The 24,105-nt window shown below is 30.0% G+C and overlaps 2 protein-coding genes across 2 annotated transcripts in view; one reads left to right on the forward strand and one right to left on the reverse strand.

Annotated features, from left to right (window-relative positions):
- The window catches only part of LOC106689425 (polypeptide N-acetylgalactosaminyltransferase 3), a 29,593-nt gene extending 8,911 nt beyond the window's left edge, over positions 1 to 20,682 (forward strand). The window contains exons 5-12 of the mRNA XM_014434376.3: positions 6,942 to 7,111; positions 8,575 to 8,742; positions 8,817 to 9,027; positions 9,108 to 9,225; positions 9,348 to 9,528; positions 11,187 to 11,329; positions 14,791 to 15,054; positions 17,757 to 20,682. Coding sequence (XP_014289862.1) covers positions 6,942 to 7,111; positions 8,575 to 8,742; positions 8,817 to 9,027; positions 9,108 to 9,225; positions 9,348 to 9,528; positions 11,187 to 11,329; positions 14,791 to 15,054; positions 17,757 to 17,897 — 1,396 coding nt within the window. The 3' untranslated portion in view covers positions 17,898 to 20,682. The remainder of the gene's footprint in view (positions 1 to 6,941; positions 7,112 to 8,574; positions 8,743 to 8,816; positions 9,028 to 9,107; positions 9,226 to 9,347; positions 9,529 to 11,186; positions 11,330 to 14,790; positions 15,055 to 17,756) is intronic.
- Positions 20,683 to 21,087: 405 nt separating this feature from the next.
- Positions 21,088 to 24,105, reverse strand: part of LOC106689426 (pepsin B) — a 14,531-nt gene continuing 11,513 nt past the window's right edge. The window contains exon 12 of the mRNA XM_014434377.2: positions 21,088 to 22,892. Coding sequence (XP_014289863.1) covers positions 22,796 to 22,892 — 97 coding nt within the window. The 3' untranslated portion in view covers positions 21,088 to 22,795. The remainder of the gene's footprint in view (positions 22,893 to 24,105) is intronic.

The following is a 24,105-nucleotide window of genomic DNA, read 5'->3' on the forward strand; positions in this document are numbered from 1 at the left end:
TATATATAATAAAATAAAATTTATGTTTCTTTCAGCAATTGTTTTCTGTTCTGATAAATTGTTTCAGGTGGTAATGGTTATGTTATTTCTCTACATTTAGCTTGACCTTCTTCCAAGATTTTGAAAGTAATTTGTTGATTGTTTAATTAGTTCAAGTTTACAAAATAGTTTAATTTCTTTTTTATTTTGGCTCAGTCTTAAAATAAATCCTATTTATTACTCCTTTGATTTTTTTTTTACTTTAAAAAATCTTGTATTTTTGTCAACACCTGACTATCTGTGGTTTGAAATAAGCTAATGGGGGAAGAATAACTCGACTTAATGCTCTACTGAAGAATAGATCAAGCAGTCAAGCAGAAGAATAGAGTCACATGAATTGGACTTAGTTGGAAACATTAGTTGAAATGGATCCAAACTCCAATATGTTCATCCTAGTTTATATGATTCCAGTTTTCATGCTCTCTATTTCACTTGGATCAGAATTCTCACTTGTCTAACCCCTGGAATTAAGACCTTCGCTTTACTTTTAAGAATAGAAAGCTATTAATACAACACTTATCTGCAGAAGTTAGCTTACTCAATAACATTGTTATAACCCATTAAATGCTTGTGAGTATTACTAGAATTCAAGATGGGAGAGAATAACCATATCTTACCTGACAACAGGCTGTAATTGAGTTAGCTTGCTCATTATGAAACATTCAAATTGGAGAGTTGGTTCTGTCCATGTAGTGCATGTGATGACTTACATAAGCATAAGCCCAAACCCAAACAAGCTGTCTACCAAGATCTTTGAAGACTAGAAGAATGGTTTCAAAAATGGATTATTTACTTCAGAAAACCATATTTGATTGTCCTTCACTACATGAATCTCCAAGACTAAATATTATCAAATATTATGTTTTGAAATGAAATGAAAAATCATCTTTATTCTGGGACCAATTCACCTGAGAAAAGTGAACATTTGTTTATTTAGCTTAAACTCTTTGTATATAAAGTAGTTCTATATATGAAGTTTATTTAAGGTGAATGTAAATTTTAATTAAGTATAGGATTCCAATGGGAGTCTTGGCCAAAAAAAAAAATTCATAAAGTAGTTTTACTTCTAAGATTGTTTATATATAAATTTTATATTTCATTAGAAGATTGAAACTTAAGAAGGTGGCGAAATAACTGATGTTCGAAGGAAGTTAGGGAAGAAGCATTACAAATAAAGATAAATAAGGAATTGGTAAAGGAGAAGGAGTGGACAAGAAAGAATTTATCAAAGGAAGCAGTTCTTTGTGATGGAGTATAAATATCGATTGGTAGGGCTTTGATGTTCAAGGCTTGAATAAAGGAGTGTAAGGGGGGAATACAGTGATACAGGAAGGTTTATTATTTCTTAAGGATTGGTATAGGAAATACTGTAGTTGGAAAGAGGGATAAAGCCACTGAATTCAGCATAACAGCGAGAGATATGCTTGTGTCTGGAAACCCTGAAAATAGATCTCATAAAGCAATTTACTAGTCTCTTTAATTTTCCCTAGAATCCTCCTGTAAACCAGGTAACTGTAATCAAAGTAGGGAAAATAACTAACGGATTTTTAAAGGCAAGGATTGGTGGAATTTATTGAACTGTTTGAGGATAATAATGGATTTTCTGAATATTTCGGAAACATGCTTACTCTGCTTACACCTGTTGGTGAAAGATGACTTAAAGGTTTTTACCAGAATTATGAAGTGACATAGGATTGCTGTTGAGGAAAAGTAAAGGATTATAAGAAAGATAATTTTAGGAGGGTTTGGAGCCAATGAAAATGGGTGCTACCACCAAGTATAGGATGAACTAGAGCAGACATGGTGAGATGGAGATATGTCAAGGTACACCCACCTTCTGTGTACCTGCCTATTCTACCATACCAAGGTCTTCCTTGCAGTCAACATGCTTACCACTTATTACCATTACCATTTATTTTTGGTTGTGTTTATTGGTTTATAATAGTTTATAGCGATAGCAGCATGGCAATGCACCTATCTACCAACCTTAAGGTTGCGAGTTCGACCCCGGCTCCCTCCGGAATTTTTACAAGCATAAAATTATACAAAACTCACTCGCAGCCTCCCCACTGGCATTTGTGAGGCCCGTTAGCCAATGGATGGCACTCACGAAAAATAGGCATGGGAGTGACGAACCCACGTAAAAAACCACATCAAGAAACGCACAATGTATTTTCTAATACATCATGCGGAGATTTAGACCTCCATGGTCTGTCGCCCATATAATAATAATATTGATTTATATATTCTGACAACAAAGTTTAATTGAGATTAAAAAATGATTATTTGCTCATCATTTGGTTGCAAGAATTGGAACAATTAGAAAGATGACAAAAATCTAATACAAAGGTCTCTTTTCACTGGTAAGTTATTAATGATTAAATTCTTCATAAAATGTCTATCGTTAAATTAATTATACATTAAAATTGTCATATTTAATTTTTATGTAAATTGGGATATTAATAAAAATTAAATATGACAATTTTAATGTATACATTAAAATTGTCATATATTTATGGTTTTTTGACACGGTAGGAAATTGAAAATAAATAAAAAATAATAAAATGCCTGTCGAGCAATAAAATCAGGATGTCTAAATTTCATCCATTGAATTTTACCACAGTTAAATGAATTCAATCTTCATAAAGCTCTAAATTTTTTTACAATCAAAAACTAAATTTAAAAGCTTTCCTTCATTTTAAATTTGTACATATGGTTTTGAACCATCAAATCCAAGTCCATCAAAATGTGAACAAATTTAAAATTAAAGAGAATTTCGTTTGTGATCTTTTATTTTGTCTTCTATGTCTTAACAACTTCTTTTAACATAAGAAAATTCGAATAAACAATTTCATAGAAACTTAATTAAGTTGAAATCAATTTCATACTCTGTGTGTCTCATCCAGTCTTCTGGATTATCGATATTATCGCAATGTGCATTATTTGAGAAAACATTTTTATCAGTATGCCTTTTAAAAGCAAAATTATCGAAAGCAATATGAATCGTTTCATCAACAAATTACTTTCATATTGTTTAAAAATAAACTTCTTTATTGATGTACCTAATTTTTCCCTTAATTCAGAGGACAACAAACATTGATTGATAGAATGTATTGAAAAAGCTTATTTAAAGATTAGAATAAAAAAAAGCATGCTTAAAGCCAAAGTCAGAATATTAAAAATCATGACAAAAACTTTTAAAAATAACACATTTCACAGGTCAATGAATAATTTAATTTTTTCTTCCAGTTACTTATATTTAGATAGCAATTCTATTTTATTTTTTATAAAATCCTTAATTTCTTTTGTATTTTTGATTTAATTTAGAATGCTTTATTGGTTTATACTTCTAAATAAACATTTTAATATTTATATTATTCTTTGCATCCTCACAATGGTATTAAGAAAAGAATTTCTAGTAATCATTTTTCTTGTGATTGTTCTGTGACGCTTGTAAATCTATAAAAATTTCAAGAAAAAAATGTAGAGTTGTGCAAAAATTGAGGTAGACTTATTGACTTTTTATTATAAAATGAAGGATAATAAAAATGTATATTACTGTATTTATAGTCATTTTAACATTAAATTATTTCATTTATATTCTTCAGTGACCAATATATACATTTTTTAGCCACCAGTTAATTTATTTTTACATTTATACATGAAAAACAATGAATAGATACTTTGCTACCTAAGAAAATCTTAAGAGCAGGTAGGGAAGAGAAGATACCCCAAAGAGATGGGTGTGAAAGCATACCTCCTTCCTGTGGCCAAAATGGAGAAAGCCTTCTCTAGTCCATTCTATACCCAGTGGCTGCTACTTGTTTTTCTCGGCCAAAGGATCAATTTTATTAATGTCATCCTGCAGTTTGTGAGATGCCTTGAGCAGGAGGGAAGGAAAAATAAATTTGGAGATCATTAGCAGACAGATGGTATCAAATGTGATATCAGGTAAATCATTTATATAAATAGAAATAAGAGGTTATGATAGCAAGGAACCCTGAGGCACACCGCATGAGAGAGGAAGAACGTAGGGGGAGGTAAAGGAGGTTTGTCAAGGATGACTGCTGTTGTCTCTGAGTGATGGGATAAGCAGGAATGGAACCATTTTAATGTGCTGTTGGCTAACCATTTTTTTTTTTTTTGGCTCATTTGTTTACCAATGGGAATTGGTTTGGATAAAAATAAGTAGATCAAAAGTTATATCTAGAATATTATCAGCTTCTTCATCTGAAAGGCATTGATAAGCATCTTTTAATTTGAATTCTAAATATCTTATTAGTTGAAGTAATTTTGATATCTTAATTACCTATGTTCATTAACTATGTTTTACAATTGATTATTAATTCTTTGTTGATTTTCTGATCATCACTTATCCTTAGTTTTTCTTTTCTTTTGACATATTAAATTTTTGACCTGTACAAATTAGTTACAATATATATATTATTCTAAGTATTGTGCTGTAAAAGGACTGTCCAGAAAGTAACATACGTTTTGGCCTATCGTGGCGATGGGTGGGTGTAGAGCTGGCATCTAGGTGTCCGAACGTTCCTACATTCAGTATGCATCCAGCTGTTGTAGTGTGAGGACTGTACGTTCCTCATTTTGCTCTTTGTGAGTCGTCAAAATGTGCCCTGCAATAGAAAATCCTATCACTTGTGAAATGTGGTCTGTGATTCGGTTTTTGTTGGCTCGAAACAACAGGACAATTGAAATTTATCATTAGCTTTGTGATGTTTACAAGCAGGGGATAATAAGGGAAACCCGAATGAGGCAGTGGTGCATTTATTTTAAAATTGGCTGTACCAGTGTACACGACGAGGGTGGCAGTGGTAGGCCTAGCCTTGTGACTGATGACATGGCAATGCAAATAAATGACAAAATTCATTAAAACCACTGTTTCATGATTACAGAACGATTATGGATTATTTTCTCTAGATTTCAGGGAGTTTGGTGCATCAAATTGCGGTGGGAGAAGCTTGGTTAGCACAAATTTTGTGCTCGGTGGGTTCTGAAAATCCCAACAGAAGACCATAAGAAACAGAGGCTAGCTGTAGTACTGGACCTTTCTTCAAGAATACAGCACAAATGGTAATGCAGTTCTGGATCGTTTCGTAACTGAGGACGAGACTTGGGTGAAGCATGTCAACTGTGAGACAAAACAGCAGTCAATGGAATGGGCGCACACACATTCTCCCAAGAAACCACAAAAGTGTTTGCAAACCCTGTCAGCAAGAAAGGTCATCGCTACTGTGTTTTGGGACTCCAAGGGAGTGCTTCTCCTTGATTTTCTGGAATGTGGATCATCAATCAACTCGGAAAGGTATTGTGAAACACCAAGGTGTTGTGACAACACACGTCCACACATGGCCAATCATACCCGGGCACTCTTGGATGATTTTGGATTGGAGGTGTTTGTCCAACCACCATACAGCCCGGATTTGGCGCTGAGGGATCACCATCTCTTCCCAGCGATGAAAAAATGGCTGGGTTAACAACGCTTTGTTACTGACGCCAAACTGCATAAATAAATGAAAGAAATAAAAAAAACCCATGTCCGGGGAGTAGAGCAGAGCTCAAAATATTCCATCACATCCCTCTTGCCGCATCACTGGTAGTGAGCCAGTGGAGGCTGAGCAAGTGCTCTAAAGCCGTGAACACTCAATTGAGTGGAGAATCTGCCCATTGCCAGAACTCCAATTTTCCATTTTTATTTTACAATAAGTCTCTTGGCCACTGCCGTTTCAACCTTCTAGGTGGGCTGTAGGGATGGGTGGAACTAGATAAAGTTTGAACCAAAAGATTAGGATGGTTGGAAAGGTTTATACAGAATTTTGAGAATTTGGTTGGTATGAGGTCAAGGACAAAAGGGATATGAAGGTCATGATGTAGTGTTTTGTTGGAAACGTAATAGGGTGCATTAACTTTGGTTCTAAGGATTTTGGATTGAAAGGATTGGGTACGTTTGATGTTCGACTGTTTAGCTATTCCCCATAGTTCAAGTCTGTAGGTCCAGATAGGTCGGAGTATAGTCTTATACTTATACTTATACTAATATAAATTAGTAGTTTGTTTTCTAGTGAGAGATGAGAGGTCCGGCTGAGCAGTCGGCTTAGTTGGCTGGATCATCTGTTGACTTCTTGTCTTTTATGTCTAGTATGTTGGTTCCAGGTGAGTCTTTTGTCTAAGATGAATCCAAGGTATCGCACTATGTCGGATCTGGGTAGAGGAGTATTATTAAAAGTAACAGGTGGACAGAAGCTGCGGCGGAGTGTGAAAGTCACATGGGTGCATTTTGATTCGTTGACTTTTATCTGCCATTGGTTGCACCATTGCTCAATCTGGGTGAGTTGTGTTTGGAGATTGGATGAGGCTGTTACAGGATCGGGATGGGAGGATAGGATAGCTGTATCATCTGCAAATGTTGCCAGGAACGTATCGGGATTGATGGGAATGTCAGGAGTGAAGAGGATGTAGAGGACAGGAACCATGACACTGCCTTGGGGAACTCCTGCCTCAATGGGATATATATTTGAACCAGTAATTAACAAAGAAAACTGGCGATCTATGTTGGGACAGGCCAAGTCACAAATGATTAGAATATAGCACCATCGTGATAATAATAATAATTTAGAAACCACACATGCTATTTTAATGAACGGCACATTTGTCGTTTCCGAAGTAACTGGTTAAAGTATGGAAATGAATGTTTTATTACATTTACTGTAATTTATAAATATTTATTTAAATAAATTTTGTAATTGATTGGTATGTGTATATAAATAAATGGCTATGATGCAGATGTACTGTATTAAATAAAAATCCAAGTATTTGATTCCCATACTCAATAAAAATTTAGTTTACACATATATACTGTATCTTATAATTTTTATACTTCACAGGTGTCAAGGAAAATATAATGATATTCAAGGTCTTCCTAAAACTACTGTTATTATTGTTTTTCACAATGAAGCTTGGTCCACTCTATTAAGAACTGTCCATAGTGTTATAAATAGATCTCCTTCTATATTACTTCAGGAAATATTGCTTGTTGATGATGCAAGCACAAGAAGTGAGTCTAATGTTATTTGTGGTCATAATGTTTTAGATATCTAATTGAAATAAGTTGTATAGAGAAAGAGGCATTGAAGGAAACAGCTGTAAATTTTGATAGTAACAAGTAATAGAATGAACTAAAATATAACTGTATTTTAGTAAAATATTTCAATTTTAAAGCAATTCTAACTTATCTACCGCACATGAATATACCTTTCATATAACTGAACATTCATAAAACAAATAACTTTTAATACTATAGCTGCTGAATACCCTGACCAAATTCAGTAATTCATAGATACTTCCAAATCCACAAAGTAAAATGTAATAGCAGTTATAGATTTAGAAAAAAAAAGTTTTTTATCTCCAAAATTATCAAATTTAGCACTTTTATACCCAAAATTTGTGCAGATTTTGAAGCTCCTTTTTATTTTTAATTTACATTTACTAATTCAACATTATTATTTTCAATGATCTCGACCTTTTCACGTAAATTATTAAAAGCAGTCTGCATAAGTTAAAATATTTTTTATGTGAGACATTGAACACCAGAATGGACCAAGATCTTCTGAAATAATTTTGAGATAAAACGTTTAGAAGATAGGGTTACGTATTACAAGATAGGTTTTTTTTTGTTTGTTTTTTTTTATAAAACTCCCATTGGAGTCCTATATTGCCTAACCATGGGGTCAAGTTTTTTATTTTGTTTGTGGGACCACCACTCAATGTACATAGTTAACACCCTAGGCTGGATTCGAACTGGCACTGCCAATAGATCTCAAATTGTTAAGATTGTGCTTAACCATTGAGCTTTGGATGGCCCAAGATAGGATTATTTTGATAGTTGACTTTATTTTTAAATTGAATATTTTTTTGTACTCTTTGTTTTATTTAATAATATAGAGAAACCTATCCCTTCCACAGCATTGCATATGGTCATATTAAGGAGACTTTTATATAATATATTCATTACAATGAATAGTCATATAAGCAGAGCTTTCATTAAACTCCGAAACACTGATACTTTATTTAGCTTAAAATTAAAAAAATTAACTTTAATAATTTTTCTCTTGTATCCTTAAATTTTATTATCTTTTAAATATATGTTTATTTACAGTAGTTATTTTTCTTGCAACAGACAAAATTTTATAAATATTTTGTCAAAGCAGTTTTTAATTATTATTAATAATCAAAATTTTGAAGATATACTATAACATACTAAATTTATGTAAACATCTCAAATTAATTTCACTTTGTGTTTATTTAATGTGTGAAATCTAGATTGTTAAAAAAAAAATTTTAAGAACAGAATATAAACAAAAACAAGTTTAAAAAAAACCAGGAGGAATGTAGTTATTTGACTGTTTAAAACAGAATAAATATATTTTTATTTTAAAGCCTGTCTTAAAAAGTAATGTAGATAAACTTTTTTTTACATTTATTTTAAACTGCCATTATTATGTTTTATTTTTCCTCTAGAATTCCTTGGGAAAGAATTGGATGACTATGTATCACAATTAAGTATTCCTACCAGGGTTATTAGAACTAAAAAAAGAATTGGCTTAATTAGAGCGAGGATATTGGGTGCAAAAGAGGCTAATGGTCAAATTCTAACTTTTCTTGATGCTCACTGTGAATGTACAACTGGTAAAAAATTAATAGTAATATTTTAATTAATTTTCAAATAGTTTTTCGACATCTTATTGATTATTATTTACTAGGATGGCTTGAGGCATTAGTAACTCGTGTGGCTGAAGATCGAACACGTGTAGTGTGTCCAGTGATTGATATTATTAGTGACGAAACCTTTGCATATATTCGCAGTTTTGAACTTCATTGGGGTGCTTTCAATTGGGATCTCCATTTCAGATGGTATACTATTTCAGGCGATGAATTAAAAAAAAGAAGAAAAGATATTACTGAACCTTTCAGGTGTTTAGAAATATATATATGTTTTTGTTTTCTTAAATTATCAAATTATATTTCTGATCTATTTTTTTTTTTTTTTTTAGTTCACCTGCTATGGCTGGAGGGTTATTTGCCATGGATAAGAATTTTTTCTTTGCTCTTGGATCTTATGATGACCGAATGGAAGTTTGGGGAGGTGAAAATTTGGAAATGTCCTTTAGAGTAAGTTTTTACAAAAAAATTGTTTAACACTTTCATTTATACTCCTTTATGTATGTATGTATTTATGTAGAATTATGTATATGTAGAATTTAATTTTTCTTTTTTTAACCATTTAATTTAAGGTTTGGCAGTGTGGTGGTAGTGTAGAAATATCGCCTTGTTCTCATGTCGGACATTTATTTAGAAAATCATCTCCCTACTCCTTTCCTGGTGGAGTCACAACAGTATTGTATGGAAATTTGGTACGTGTTGCTTTGGTTTGGATGGATGAATGGAAAGACTTTTTCTTCAAGTTTAACCCTGGTATTGAATTTATATTTTTTTCTTTTTATTAGTATTTTTGGTTATGTACTTATTTTATACTTTCTCTGTCTGGTGCATTGGGTAGCATCACTATAGATATTAAATTCATTTTGTCACAGATAAGATTTCTTGAATTGGATATTGTATTATTTTATCTTTGGATATTATATTAATTTATAACTCCTTATAAGAATAATCAACCTGAATTATTATATATCTAGTAAGTAAGATTGCTACTATGGGCTGCCTGTTGTAATGTAATGTATCTTTTATTTTTTATAATCTCTCTTGAAAAGGGTCATAAAAAAATACTAAATATAGGATTCATGCTTTATACATACTTTAAATATACACAATAGAAATAATTATCATTCATAATTTTGTTTGTTTATAAAAATATTGCTTTCTTACAATTTAAATGGTAATCTTAAAAAAAAAGAAATATAATCTATAATTTCTGTAGAATGTATTACAGACCTCAAAAAAAATTTGATGAGTACTTAAACTCCACCAATGATAGAAACATTAAATAATCTTTAAAACACTAGGCTTTTGCTGAAAGGTATCCAAAAGGAAATTGTTTAATGTATCATTGGTATTTAAGGTATTTCAATTTTCTGGACATCTTTGTCATCCCCTCCATATTATCTGAGAATTAAGGATCACATAATCAAAGCTGGTTTTTGAAATCTTCCACTTTCGCTTAACCTATGTATGTAATGTATAGTAAGGGAAAGTATTGCGGTCATCCAAAATTTCAAATTTGAGTTTTCAACGGAAATACACCTTTTGAGCTCCCCTGAATCCAAATAACCAAGTCTCCCAAAATGGTTTGTGATTGTGTCCGTGTGTGGGTTGTCAAGCTCAAAAATCAAGAGTCGTACGAAACTTACTTACGGTAAGTATGTGATTATATGGTGATATACACGAGTATATAACGATTATAATAGAACTCATTATATTGATAAACAGTCAAGTGATCTTTAATATCAGCTAGGTGTTATCCTCATTGACATAGTATGACTAGGTGTAAAGACCAAATTTTTAAGAACCTTCCTATATAGTACTTTTAATTTTGATTATATGAAATCATCTCTCATTGTTAGCAGTAATATAAGATTGATAAATATGAACTATGAAAGAATTTGATATTTTGAAAGCTCAAGGAGAAAATTATTTTCATACAACCGTCTAAAATGGTGTAGGACTTAAGAAGTAGCTGAAAACATCTGATCTCATATGACTTTGTTATCTTTAATTAAACTGTGTTATTGGCAGAAAATCATTTTCACTCCATTGAATTTGAATTCTTTAAATACGAATTTTCATATCTACAGAGAAATAAAAAAATGTTAAGTACATTTCATTTTGTTTATTTGAAAAATTAAACATCTCTTATTGTTAATAGAAAGTAATAAACAATGGATGAATATTAAAGATAATATGGAAGGTAATTGCTATTTTTCCTTGAGGGAGTTTGTCATTTTGAGTAATAAAAAGTAAGTGTTGATATGTACAAGGATTCATTTCATCTCTAGGTGGTAAGTGAATGTTGTTTGATGTATACACTTTTTTTAATTCTAGGATTACATCCATAGTGTTGTAAATTGTTTTGTTGCAGCTATTGTGTCCTGCAAATATTTTATTATTATTTTCAGAAGCTGAACGGTTAAAAGATTTACAGCCTGTTCGAAGTCGAATAGAACTTAGAAAAAAACTTAGTTGTAAAAGTTTTAAATGGTATTTAGACAGTGTTTGGCCTCAACATTTTTTTCCTACAGAAGACCGTTTTTTTGGAAAGGTAATATTTAATATAGTCTAATAAATTCCCAATATTAAATAATTATTTCTTTTTGAACTAGAAAAAAAAAATCAAAATATAAGAATACTGAACAGAGTTGGGCATAAGCTAGCTAATATTTAGTTAACTAAAGTACAAAGTAGTAGCTAAATATAAGATCGTCAGGGTTGCGGTCAAAAAAAGAATAGTTATAAACTATTTGTTCTTTTTTTGACCGCAACCCTGACCAACTTCTTATATTTAAGTTTTATGGTCAACTTTAATCATATATATATATAATAGCTAAATAGTTGTCAGATTTAGTTCCCCAAAAAAATTGGAACCAATTTAGCTATTGACATTTAGCTACTGCTAAATCATATGACTAAATTAGTAGTAGCTTGAAATAAATCGATTCGCAAATGTGCGAGATCACAAAATATATTTTATTTTCATTTTGAGCACCCCCGAAAACGTATACAGAGATCCAAATATGTTAGAAATCCAAAATGTTAAAATAAATCGATATGCTGTCATATGATCATAAAATTGATATTATTTTCATTTTCAGCAATTCTGAAAATATAAAAAGGGGCCCCAATATGCTTGAAATCCGAAAAGTTAAAATAAATCGATTCTCAAGTGCGAGATCACAAAGTCGATTTTATCATTTTCAGCACCCCCGAAAATGTATATTAGGACTCCTATATGTTAGAAATCCGGAAAGTTAAATAAATCAATACACAAACGCAATATCATAATATTGATTATTTTTCATTCTCAGCACCTCTGAAATTAATTGATTGATCTGAGAAAACATAAACATGGCCATGTCTCAGATATAAGAAAAGTTAAAATGAATCCTGTACTTCGATTTTTTTAATATAATATTATTTTTTAGTTTTTCAGTATAAACTAAAGATAGAACTAAATAAATATCAGTTTTAGCTATAGCTAACGCTTCATAAGTAAATGTTTGTTGCTGATTTCAGATGATAGCTAATTTAGTTCCAAGAGTTAGCTATGAGCCAACAGCTAACAACTAACCGGTTAGTTTTTAGTTTCCCATGCAACTACAGCTAATTTAACTTCAGTTTTGAGTTGTTAGTTATAGTTAACATTTGCCCAACTCTGATACTGAAATCCCAAAAAATTTCGAAAAATCTGAGGCTAAGGATGTACCATGCCATGATAAAGCCATCTCTGATATATGGCTCTTACAGATACCCTAGAAAGCAGAATGGAGAGATTTAAATGGAAAGTCCTTCATACAATTGCAGGAGTGATCTGGGATGGCCTTAACACATGGAGGAGAAGAACTAATAATGAACTGCTTGCAGAGACTTGAAAGGAAGCAGGTTAAGATGGGCGGGACATGTGGCTCAAAGAAATCCATCAAGACGCCTCTACACAACAATGAATGCCAGGAATATAGGTCAAAAACCATGTGAAAAGCATTTTTTTTGGGGGGTGGGGAAGGGCTGGAAAATTGGCTTTTGTCCTAGTAGTAGGGGATGTGTGGGACACAAGGTGTCCCTATGTGTCTGTGGTTGGGGCAAGGTGTCCCAGAGGTATGAGGAAGCACTTCCATTTCCTGCAGTTATTTTACCTTACCGACAATTCAAATCGTTGACGTATTGTCCCATTGGTTGTGAAAAGGTTAAGATTTTGTGCATCTAATGAAATTCTTAAAAAAAAAAATAATTCCACCATTTTTTTTGTTGTTTTTAGGCATTACCAGAATAATAAACTCATTTTTCATTTCTTTTCCTTATAAAAATTAAGAGAAAATATGACCTCATGGTAGTAATTAGTAGTTAGATGGATCTTTGTCACTCAATTTTTTAAAATAATTATATAATTAACTGCTTTTCTTTAATCCAGTAAAATCATCGTTAAAAATGGGAATTATCTTGCATGGGATGAGGTAGTTACGATTTTTTTTGTATGTTGTAAGTGATAGATGGCTGATGATCAATTAGCTGATCTCAAGTATTTGATATTAATATAATATCATATTAAGAATATGACGAAAGCTTTACTGATGTGTTATGAGATCTTTTCTAAGAAAAAGGCTTCATGCTGTTTTCCAATTTTAGCCATTTTTTAAATATTTCTCGGTTTAACTATTTTGTCTCCTCTTCCTGTTTTAAGTAAACGTTTCAAAAGTGATATAGGACCATTACTAAATCGGGGTTTTAGTACCGCTGGCAAGGTATGCCTTCTAATAAGAGTATTGCTGTGATATTAATATGAGTACTGATATGATATTATTATTAATATGAGTATTGATATGATATTATTATTAATATGAGTATTTCTTTTATCAAGTATTTTACCTTGACAGACCTCCAAATCATTTTTAAATTTTCAAAAAACACAAAACCTTTTTTTGTTGAAAACATAGCTTTCAGTTTTCCTCAATGTAGACCCTCATGGGCCAGTTTTACTGTATTATTGCTTTGTACTTATTATTAATTTTATTATTGTATATTTAGCCTGCTATAATAACCAACACAATTATTTTTGTCTAAAAGTGTAAAAAAACTCTAAAATTTGTATATATAGTAAAATTTTAAACTTTTGTCGAAACTTGGATTTGTCATTAGCCATCCAGCATACTATATGACAACATATCTATCTATTTTATAACGAAAAATCAGAACTGCCTCATTTGATGCTTTGAATGTACCAATTTAGTGACTTTTTTTCTAGATCCTTATTGCTAAAAGTATTGCTCTTAGTTCCCTAAATAAATTGTAATTTTAATGCTCAATCCAGTAGGCTTAATCCTTATGGATCAAAATTTGGTTAATTGGAAAACAATAATTAAAGATAAAAATAAAAGATTAGAAAAAAAAATTATAATGATGGTCTTAGTATTGATTGACAAAATGCAGTCAAGAAGCATTTATATATTACTCAAACATGATGCAACTGGGAAACCTTTATCCAGAACTTATCTTGTATTTTTGTAATGTTTTAGTGCAATGATAATTTTCTTTCCATAATTGTTTCAATTTAAGTAAAATAAAAATTAATAATTAAGAACTTTATATGTAAGTTGTCTATTAGAATTATGTTTGTTAATAAAAATTCAGTTTTTCAAAATAAAATGTTATCACAACCTTTATTTATTTTATTATTAAAATTATATGATTTTTGACGTAGAGAAACTTGTAAAAGGAAAATAATTGTGGGGATGACTATCAATCTCAATTCATCAAAAAATTGGGAAACTCTGTTTAGCAGGAATTACTGAGGTGCCTACTCCTTACATTAAATGAACTATGACAGAAATTCGAGCTGGAGTACATTATATTTTGTTCAACTATTAATTAATTAATAAGCTGAATAAAAAATGTATTTATTGAACATTAATCATTTGTTTTAATAGTAACCTATCATTGTGTTGTTCTATATTGAAATGTATACCATTCTTCTCAGCCTCTTTGAATGAGTTTTAAATGTTATTTATATAGATAAAGAATGTTGTTCGTGGAGAATGCTTGGAAAAACCTACCAGCAAAGGCAGCCTGAACCAACCCATGGGGCCTGCTCTACTGGTCCCTTGTGCTTCGAATCCAATACTGCCCCAGATGTTTGTCATGGAAACTGATGGCTTTATTGCTACTGACGAAAGTATATGTTTAGATGCTCCAGATAGAGATGATACTCCAAGTCCTAGAGTTAAGGTATTAGCTTGTAGTGGTAATCTCAGGCAGAAATGGTCTCATAATAAAAAGGTATGTTGAAGTTTATTTATTGTTTGCTTATATGTTCCACTGTATATATCATTTGTATATTATTGCTTTAATGGTGAGATCAGGAAAAGTCAGAAAGCCAAGTTTTACTTTATACTACTTTTGTCAAATTTCAACATGAGGGTTTGAGTGCCGAGTTCAATAGTCAGTTAAAAAAAAAAAAGAAATGTAGATATTAAAAACTACTGACAGAAACATTAAATACAATACACATTAAGCTCATCTAAAGGTGTTATACATTTACTACTTTGTTGAAGAACAAATTTTCATTTTATTAACTGATTATTGTTATGTAAATTATTATTGTGTCTCTCTAGTATGGTATTTACATACAATAATGATTTATATACCTAATTCAAAGATGCTATCCTAAGGAAAAAATGAGGTACAATATTGAGGTTTTTTGATTGCTATTAATTTATGTGTCATACAGATGAAAAAAGCTACTGGGTATCTTGATCTGGAAAAGTCAGGGAATTTTTTTTTCTGGAAAGTCAGGGAATCTGAAAAAAATGGTTTACTATTTAAATTATTTATTCATTACATCAATAAATAACAGAATATTTCAGAATCATTATAATAACCCTAAAATAAAGCCTGCTAAGAGAATTTAATTTCCTGTGAGAATCCATTTTCATTCTTTAAATATCTTGAATATGGTGGCAAACTCTTATGATTAATGATTCTCAATTATGAAGACTTGTGTCGGGAGACTTTAATGCACAGATTTGTAAGGAAAAGGAGCTGAGACCCACCATAGAAGTTCATAGCTTATACCGTAGGACTAATGACAATGGATACAGAATGGTAAGCTTTGCAACATTGAAATCCATGGCTATTATGAACACTATGTTCCCTCATCAAAATTTCCATAAAGAAACATGGCACTCTCCAGACAGCACCTCAGCAAGTCAAATTGATCATGTACTGGTATCCTCCAAAAACTTTAATTGTATTAATGATGTAAGATCGTATATAGATTATGATGTTGACATGGATCATTACCTCTTTATGATAAAACTCCACCAAAGAATAAAATGCACTGCAAAGAAACAATAAACCCGATATGACCAGTGGACCACAGTCAGAAGAAATGGTAACTAAGTTTTCTGAGAAGTTTCATGAGATAGTCATAAGCGGGACAGTTGGTGAATCTACAGTGACAAATGAAAGCAGTTGGAGATATATCAAGGTAGGATTGGTCCAGTCTGCTAAAGTAGTGTGTGGAGGAAAAACAAGACATCCTCGTAATTATTTGTTTTTTGACGTAGAATGTGTACAGGCAAATAATAAATCACCCGGTAATGTTGGACTCCAAGCAGAATTGTTTAAAGCAAGGCATCTCGAAGTCACCAGGGAACTGCAGGACCTAATAGCTCAGATCTATCTATCTATCCATCTGTCCATCCATCTATGGATAAATAAGTTAATAAAAAAATTCCTAAAATTTCCACTAGGACTTCGGTTTAAATTTGTTAAAAACTACTAAAACCAAAAGATGCTTTGAATAAAACAGGCCAAAAAATTTTTCCTTGGAAATTTTTTAAATAAAATTCCCTTTTTAAAACTGTGAATATGATTTACCATAGAAATCAGAATAAGAAATTGTTTGACTTGATTTCATTGAAGATTTTTTTTCTGCCAGTGTCTGACATTCAAGTAAACATTGATAACTATGCAGGATATTATCCAAATCCAATGTATTTTGAAACTGTTTTGAAGCTGAATTTCTATTCTTTCAAACCATAACTATACCTTTTTAATTTGATTTCGGTATATGAGAGAAAATGTAGTTTTAAATAAAGTAGAACTTTTCTCAAACATTATATTTTATTTCCACAGTGTCAAAATTGATGCATCTGCCAAGTATAGTTAGGGTGAATGAAAAATGGCAGCTGTTGCAAAACATTAAAAAAATATATTTTTCATTCACTGCTCCATATCTTTAAAATTACAATACTAAAAATCTAATAGAACATCATTTAAAATAGAGTAAACTTTCTAAAATATTAGCCCTGAAAGAGCTGTTGACCTTCAATAGTTCACGAGATATACTTTTTTGAAAAGCAACATTTCATTTCCTTTTGGTGATGCTAGGCTAATTTCCAAATTTTCTGATTTAAAATCATCTCACTTTACCAGACCAAGTTTGTGTCTGAACAAATTGCCGTAAACAATAGGAGAGTATATTTATTGTTTAATGTTTAATATTTTAATGTTCATATTTAATATTTATTGTTAGGGAAATATTTATTGTGAACTCATCGTCGATGTTCTAGGAATTGGAGTTATGAGGGTTGGATTACCAGGGGCTAGTCGGGTCAGCAAGTTTCTGCTTTGTTAGAAACATCAATTACCCACATGATCAAGCTGGAAATTCATTATGAAATTCTTAATAGTGATAATTTTATTGTTTATTCAAATGTTGTACACTAATTGCTTATTAGTATAGGTATATTTATTCTAGGGAATTAAATTAATAAAAACAAATTTTCATTGAACCTTAGTTGTGGTTATATTGTTTATTTGTTGTGCATTTTATATAATTATTTTTGCCTGATTGTTAAGGAGTATTAACATTTTGTATGTTTCTAAATAATATATTATCTGTTATGAACAAAATTATTTTATTTAATTATGTCTTTATTAAATTTGTAAAACTTTTTTGTATTTTTCTCTTACAGAGCAGAGCATTAAAACACATCTCAAGTGACCTTTGCCTAGATTTACCCAAAGATGGCAGTATTGAAAAAGGTTTAGTGCTCAGTCCATGTGATGAATCTGTAACACAACAATGGACCCTGGAACCAGTTCCTTGGAGGTGACATTAATCAAAAATATTATAGATTAGTTTTATTTACTTGTGATGCTGGATTTGATTTATTATTACAGTAGTTTTTTATTGATCCATTTTTCTGCAGTGAATTTATATTCACTGGAAATTCCTTGGTTAGGTTGGACATTTTGTTTCCAAATTTATATAACAAATATATCTCAAGAATTTTTTTTTGTTAGATTATGAATCAAAAATGTGATTTTTGTATAATTTTGATATTGAATAATTTTAGAATGCAATTTTTTTTTGTTTAAATAATATTTTTAAAATTATGTTTATTGCATCATATTTTACAGTCATAATTGAAGATACATTTATTTGAGTTATCTAGTTATTTACTCTTGGTCTCTGTAGTTATCTTCATCAACTGTTGAGTTTTGGTGTTGTTATCTTATATTGATTTGTTGTTCTACTTGAAGATTAAACATTTTTCTAATTGTATATGGAAACTAAGGAAAAAACTGTGTTGTTTCCTTGGTGCATGGGTTGGTGCTCCATTGTGGACAAAGCCTTAGGTATAGCTGTCTAGAACTGACCCTAACTCTTGACCCAGCTAGTGGCCCTTAGTGTAATCAGTCTACCCATGATCATTGATAACTGAACAAAATGAAAAATGATCAAAATTTCAGTTTAATTATTTGTCATGTCTGTCAGAAATAGTTTTCAAAACTCTTGTAGAACATAGAAAAGACCTGAAAGTCCTCTCTTTTACTATCTTCAACCTTTTGTTTTTTTATTGCTAAATAATAATATAAAAATAAATATAAATTACTGAGGATACATAAATACATTTTTTGTTGATGGATAGTCACAATTAGAATAGGGATGGGTTTTCCTAAAAATACTCATATTTTAATCAAAATACTCAGCAAATGTACTTGATAATTTAATTAAGAAATGTTTTACTTGGCCATTACTGTAGATTCATACGTTACGTTCAATATATTAGATAGCTTAGAATACATAAATTTGTATTATAATAATTTTATTTAAAGCAATGAAGTTTTTTGATCAATGATAAAAATATTTTATTTTCAGTCCTGGCTGGACAATTTATCACAACATAATTTATTTATATTCTTGATTCAGCTTTTTTAAAATTGTCGAAACCTTAGCGATTTATATTCTATCTAGCAAATGAAAAGACTTATTTAAAAGATAAAGAAAGTCATTGAGATATCTTTCTCATACTAGGCATAGTCAAATTGTGCAATTAGAGGTTGAGTCTGTCTCTCTTAGTAATTTTCTTTTTTTATCAATATTAACATTCCATCCTTTAGTTAATTCTCCTAGGAATAAGATCTGATCTCATTTATTATTTAAAGTTTTATAGCCTGTATTGGGGATGAGGAGAGGGCATATTTAGTTTTTATTGTTTTAAAATTTGTTCACCTTGCAAATCTGATAACACCAATTAAACAGCAATAACCCTAGAAGATTTTTGTGTTTAAGTTTTTGGTAAGAAAGTATTGTTTCTTGATGAGCGATTATATTTTCTTGACTAACAGTTACATTTCATAGTTGATCCACAGGTGATAGAATATAAAATAACTTTTCTACGACTGCTCAAATCAAACCCTTACTTAGAGTAGGAAGTGCATCATCTCACTTACTGATCACCCCCTCCTTATTTCCTCTTTATTAACATTAAATAAACTTTTTTTTAAACAAAGTAAAATTAATATTTTTGTATTGTCGTCTATAAGAACGATGAATTGTTTATAAAAATAAAGATACAGAAAATAAAGTAATTTCCATTTATTGTCTCATGATTGTTAGATTATTCATATCATTACTGTAGTACAAACAATTTGGTTACATATTTTATATTGCAATAACCTTGTAAAGAATAACTTAGATTTGGTTTATTATATGCATAGTTTAATTTTCATTATTTGGTTATAAAAATAAGGTAAAATTTTGTTGTATTCTTATGCCATTGAATCTTTCATTATAAGGTAGTGCTATTACATTAATGTTACATGGATCTGTTTGGTCAGTATTAGATCTGAGCAAATTATTTATTTTAATCATCTTCAATAACTGAGGATTTTGTTGATATGTAATCTATTTGTGATAAGAAATTGTTAATAATTATAATACTTTCTATTGTAAAAGCATGCTTGACAATATGCTGCTTGTAATTTTAAGTATAGAGAACAAAGTGATAAATAGCCTTTTTGTTTGTTTTAAACGTATATAGTGATTTATTGTTAATGAAGCCTATAATAAATATGATACATATTAAATGTGACATACAGATTTTCAAAAATATTTTATTGATAATATCTTTTTGTTTTGTCTGTTGATTAATATGGAGTTCAAGTTCTATTTTTTATTCACAATTGATCTAGATCCAAACAGTAAAGATAACTATGACAAAAGAACTGATGTGAACTGTTTCCAACAGTTTTGAACTTCTATTTTCTTCTTGAATTATCTGGTTCTTTTTTCTATGTCACAGAACAACTTCAATAGTAAAAATATCTCAATATATGGACAGTCCCGATGAATAAATTGATTATTCAATAAATGACCTAAATGAGTTCTGGGTACAGTTAGTTTTTGGCTGTAGGTCTGACAATGTTTTTTTTATAAAAACCATGGATTTAAAATCTTATGAGCTGTATCTTTGATGATACTGATCTGATATAGACAATTTTTTTGTATAAAATTTAATTATCTTTCAGATGATGGATTATATATATTAACTTATCATAAAATGTATTCTTCTTGTGTTATGTATGAATAAAATTTACTTTTTGTCTTTTTTTTTTTTTTGTGATTATTTATGTTTATAAAAACTTAATTATTGGGCTTTAAGGAGAAGACTTAAGGCAAGACGTAAGGTATCTATGTGTTTGGTCTTATAATGTAAGAATTATGATTTCAGTATCAAAAAGGCCAAAACAAATGTCAATATGGAAAAACTAAAAAAACAAGTCATCAAAAAATTCAAGTATCAAGCTTGGTAACAATACTAAAATTATCCAAAATTCCTTTAGATTAAATATCTTTGAAATACATTCAGCTTACTAAGTAACAATCTAACTTTTTTTGCTCTTTCTATCCTATGAAAAACTTATTCATCTTCTCAATTTATGCATATTTAAGAATTAAATGGTTATATAAAACTGTTTGATGTTTATTCTAGTGAATTGGAAATTAGAACAAACAAATGTTTTAATCATCTTTATCTTTATTAAATATAATGAATTTTGAAGGTAATATAAACATATTTTTACTTCTGGGAGAAAGTATTTTATTATACAATAGTTATAAAAAAATAAAATAAAATAAAAATATATTCTAAGTCAGTCTGGTATAATAGTCCGTCCTATAATATGTAAGTTGGGTCACATTTTTAAAGTCAGTAAGTTTTGATTGGGTATTCTAAGATCAGTGAACTAAATTGTGTTGATTTAGTCAGTCACATTAAAAGAGATTTTGTTTTATGGTGATTATTTTTCTAAAAGATAACATGATTACCAGAATGGTTATTGACTTCTATAAAGTTGGTACAAAAAGAATTGAGGCATTAGGTTTCGTGTAAGGTGTTCGACTATTGAACAAATTCTTCATTTCTTAAGTGAACAGATGTGTCATTATTTGTGACGGATTTAGTGTTCCTTGGGATTGCAAAGGTTAAAAAAAAATGGATGTATAGAATTTTTTAGTGACCTTGATTAATTATTTCTAACTATTTAATTTGTTTTCTTAATTGATCAATGATTTTTAATATTCATTTAATTAAAAAGTTTTTCTTCTCTCTTTTTTTTTTGTATTTAATTTGTGATCTCAAAGAAGATATCCAGAGTGGGGTAAAATAAAAATTTTATTTAAAAATTGTTTAATAATAGTAAGGAGGTTTATTTTAATCAAATTTAATCTTTTCACTACAAAATTATTTCATAATAATTGATTATTATGAAAGGAATAGCTAGAAGTCTCTATCAACAGCGTTAGAATTATTATCATTATGATTTAATGAGAATCATTTTCAGCTCTGATAAAGATCTTTGATTTTACTATTTTAAGTTTCAGGAATAAATTTTTATGAAATTCTATATTTACTCTGTACTATTTTAATTTTATTAACTTCACTGATGGGATGCATTACTTGGGACTTATTTTAAAATCATTTGTAAGATGTTTAGTTAAGAACTGTATCACGTTCAGGTTCGTTGGCAGTAGTTTTATTGTCTCATGTGTTCGGTTTATATTATTTAGTTGGAAATTGTATATTTCTGAAAATTTACATTTTCAGATATTTCATTATTTGCTTCACATTTAGCTTTTGTCAGTGAAATTTAATATATTTCTGTTTACCTTAGACAAAATTTATATACTGTTGTTAATTTTTTTCTTATTACTTAATAAGAAAAAATTAACAACAGTATACAAGGGCATGATGCCATAAAAGAAAACAACATTAATTAATGAGTTTTGTATTATGGCATCATGCCTGCAGTGTGGATCAGCCTATTGTATTCATAAAGCATTTTATGAACAATAATTGACATATTGGAGTACCTTCTTTCATCATATTGTAAAACATAACTGAGATAAAAACAGTGTTGAAAGATAAAAACAAAAAAAGATAAGATAAAATGTTTGGGTTCTGTTCACCTAAGAATTTCTGAATCTGTTTGGGATATAAGTGATACGTTTTCAAACCTGTTTAATTTAGATAATCCCTGGAGTAAAAATTGGGGGATATCACCTAAATTAATTATTATGCTGGTAAGCTGGTTTAAATAAAGAATTACTTATTATTTGTTGGTAATGATGGAGTGGACTGTATTTATAATAAATTGATATAGGCTTTTTAAATGAATAGGCTTATCTTTGCCACTTGCTTAAAGAGATAGATACTTATTCCTAATTTCAAAAAATAGAATTAAACTTAGATAGATATATATATATAAAAGGAAGCAATGTGTAAATAATTATTGGACTCCTTCCAGTATTCATAGAATTCCCCCTGAAAAAAGAAAAATAAGTGTTAGCTTATGTAAAGTATCAGGCAAACTTAAAAAAGTTGATAAAGAGTACTTATAGTTGACAAAAAATATAGTTATAGTGTTGCTTAAAATTGATTTATGTATAAAATTAACATCTTTACTTATTTTCTATGAATTTAGCCAGAAAATAAAGTAACTGCATGAAACTAGGACTCAGGGTTCTGCCATTTGTCAACTTTGTTGTTTAAAGGTATTCTTTCTTTTTGTTAGCACAGCGAATGGTGAGACTCAAACTCTGTAACTCCGAGTCAGGTGCTTTGGAACCCTTCCCTGTCTGTGTGCTTGGTCAACACAGACTTATTATTTAGAGATATTTACTGAGTTTTTTAATGAGATTTTCTTCTTTATTTTCCAACATTAAGTGCTTTAAGCACAGATTTATTAAACAACTTTTTCTTATTAGTACACTATTAGAAAAACCTGTTTGGAAGGAAGTGTTATTTAGGTCTGTTCGTTTAAGTCAACAGCAACCATAGGTAAGTTTTGTTTAAATGGATTAATGGATTAACTAAACACAAAATTATAGAGTGCTTATTTTTACTCAGTTACCAATTAATTGATTATTTTATATATTTTCCAGTTAGTTTTCTAAAATGACCGACCAACAATAAAACAAGTTTGACATTTTATTTTTAGAAAAATGGTATTTTCAGGCTAAATTGCATACTGAATATACTGCTTAATATATTGTAAATATTATGATGTCAGCCATCATGGTATAAATTATTACTACCCACAACAACTATTTTAAACAAAATTGGGGATTTTGATCAAAACTGCCTCTAATTCCCAGTTGATTTGTTATTCAGAGTCCCAAAACTACTGGTTCAGTTAATTCAAAGCGACTAATTGGCTTTTTTTTTTTTCCATTCCTAATGTTGAATTTTATCTCTAGAATGTGGCAGTTGGTTCTTTAATAATTTATGAGGAGAAGATGGGCGGAGGGAGGGGTAAGATCTGAAAATATTATTAGTTTCCTTTATTTTTATGTTTCTCTGAGTGATAGTTGTTATCTCTTTTTTTGGCCCTGATGACCTGAAATTCAGATCGAAACGTCGGTACAAATAAATAAAACTTATTTATCTGCTGATCACACTCTTCTCCTCATATCTACAGTCAACTATTAACACCTCATTTTTAATAATTTATAATCAGTGTGAATTACTATATATA

This window comes from Halyomorpha halys, unplaced genomic scaffold (assembly GCF_000696795.3).
Source record: "Halyomorpha halys isolate HHAL.00 unplaced genomic scaffold, Hhal_1.1 Scaffold1357.1, whole genome shotgun sequence".
NCBI classification, from domain to species: Eukaryota; Metazoa; Arthropoda; class Insecta; order Hemiptera; family Pentatomidae; genus Halyomorpha; species Halyomorpha halys.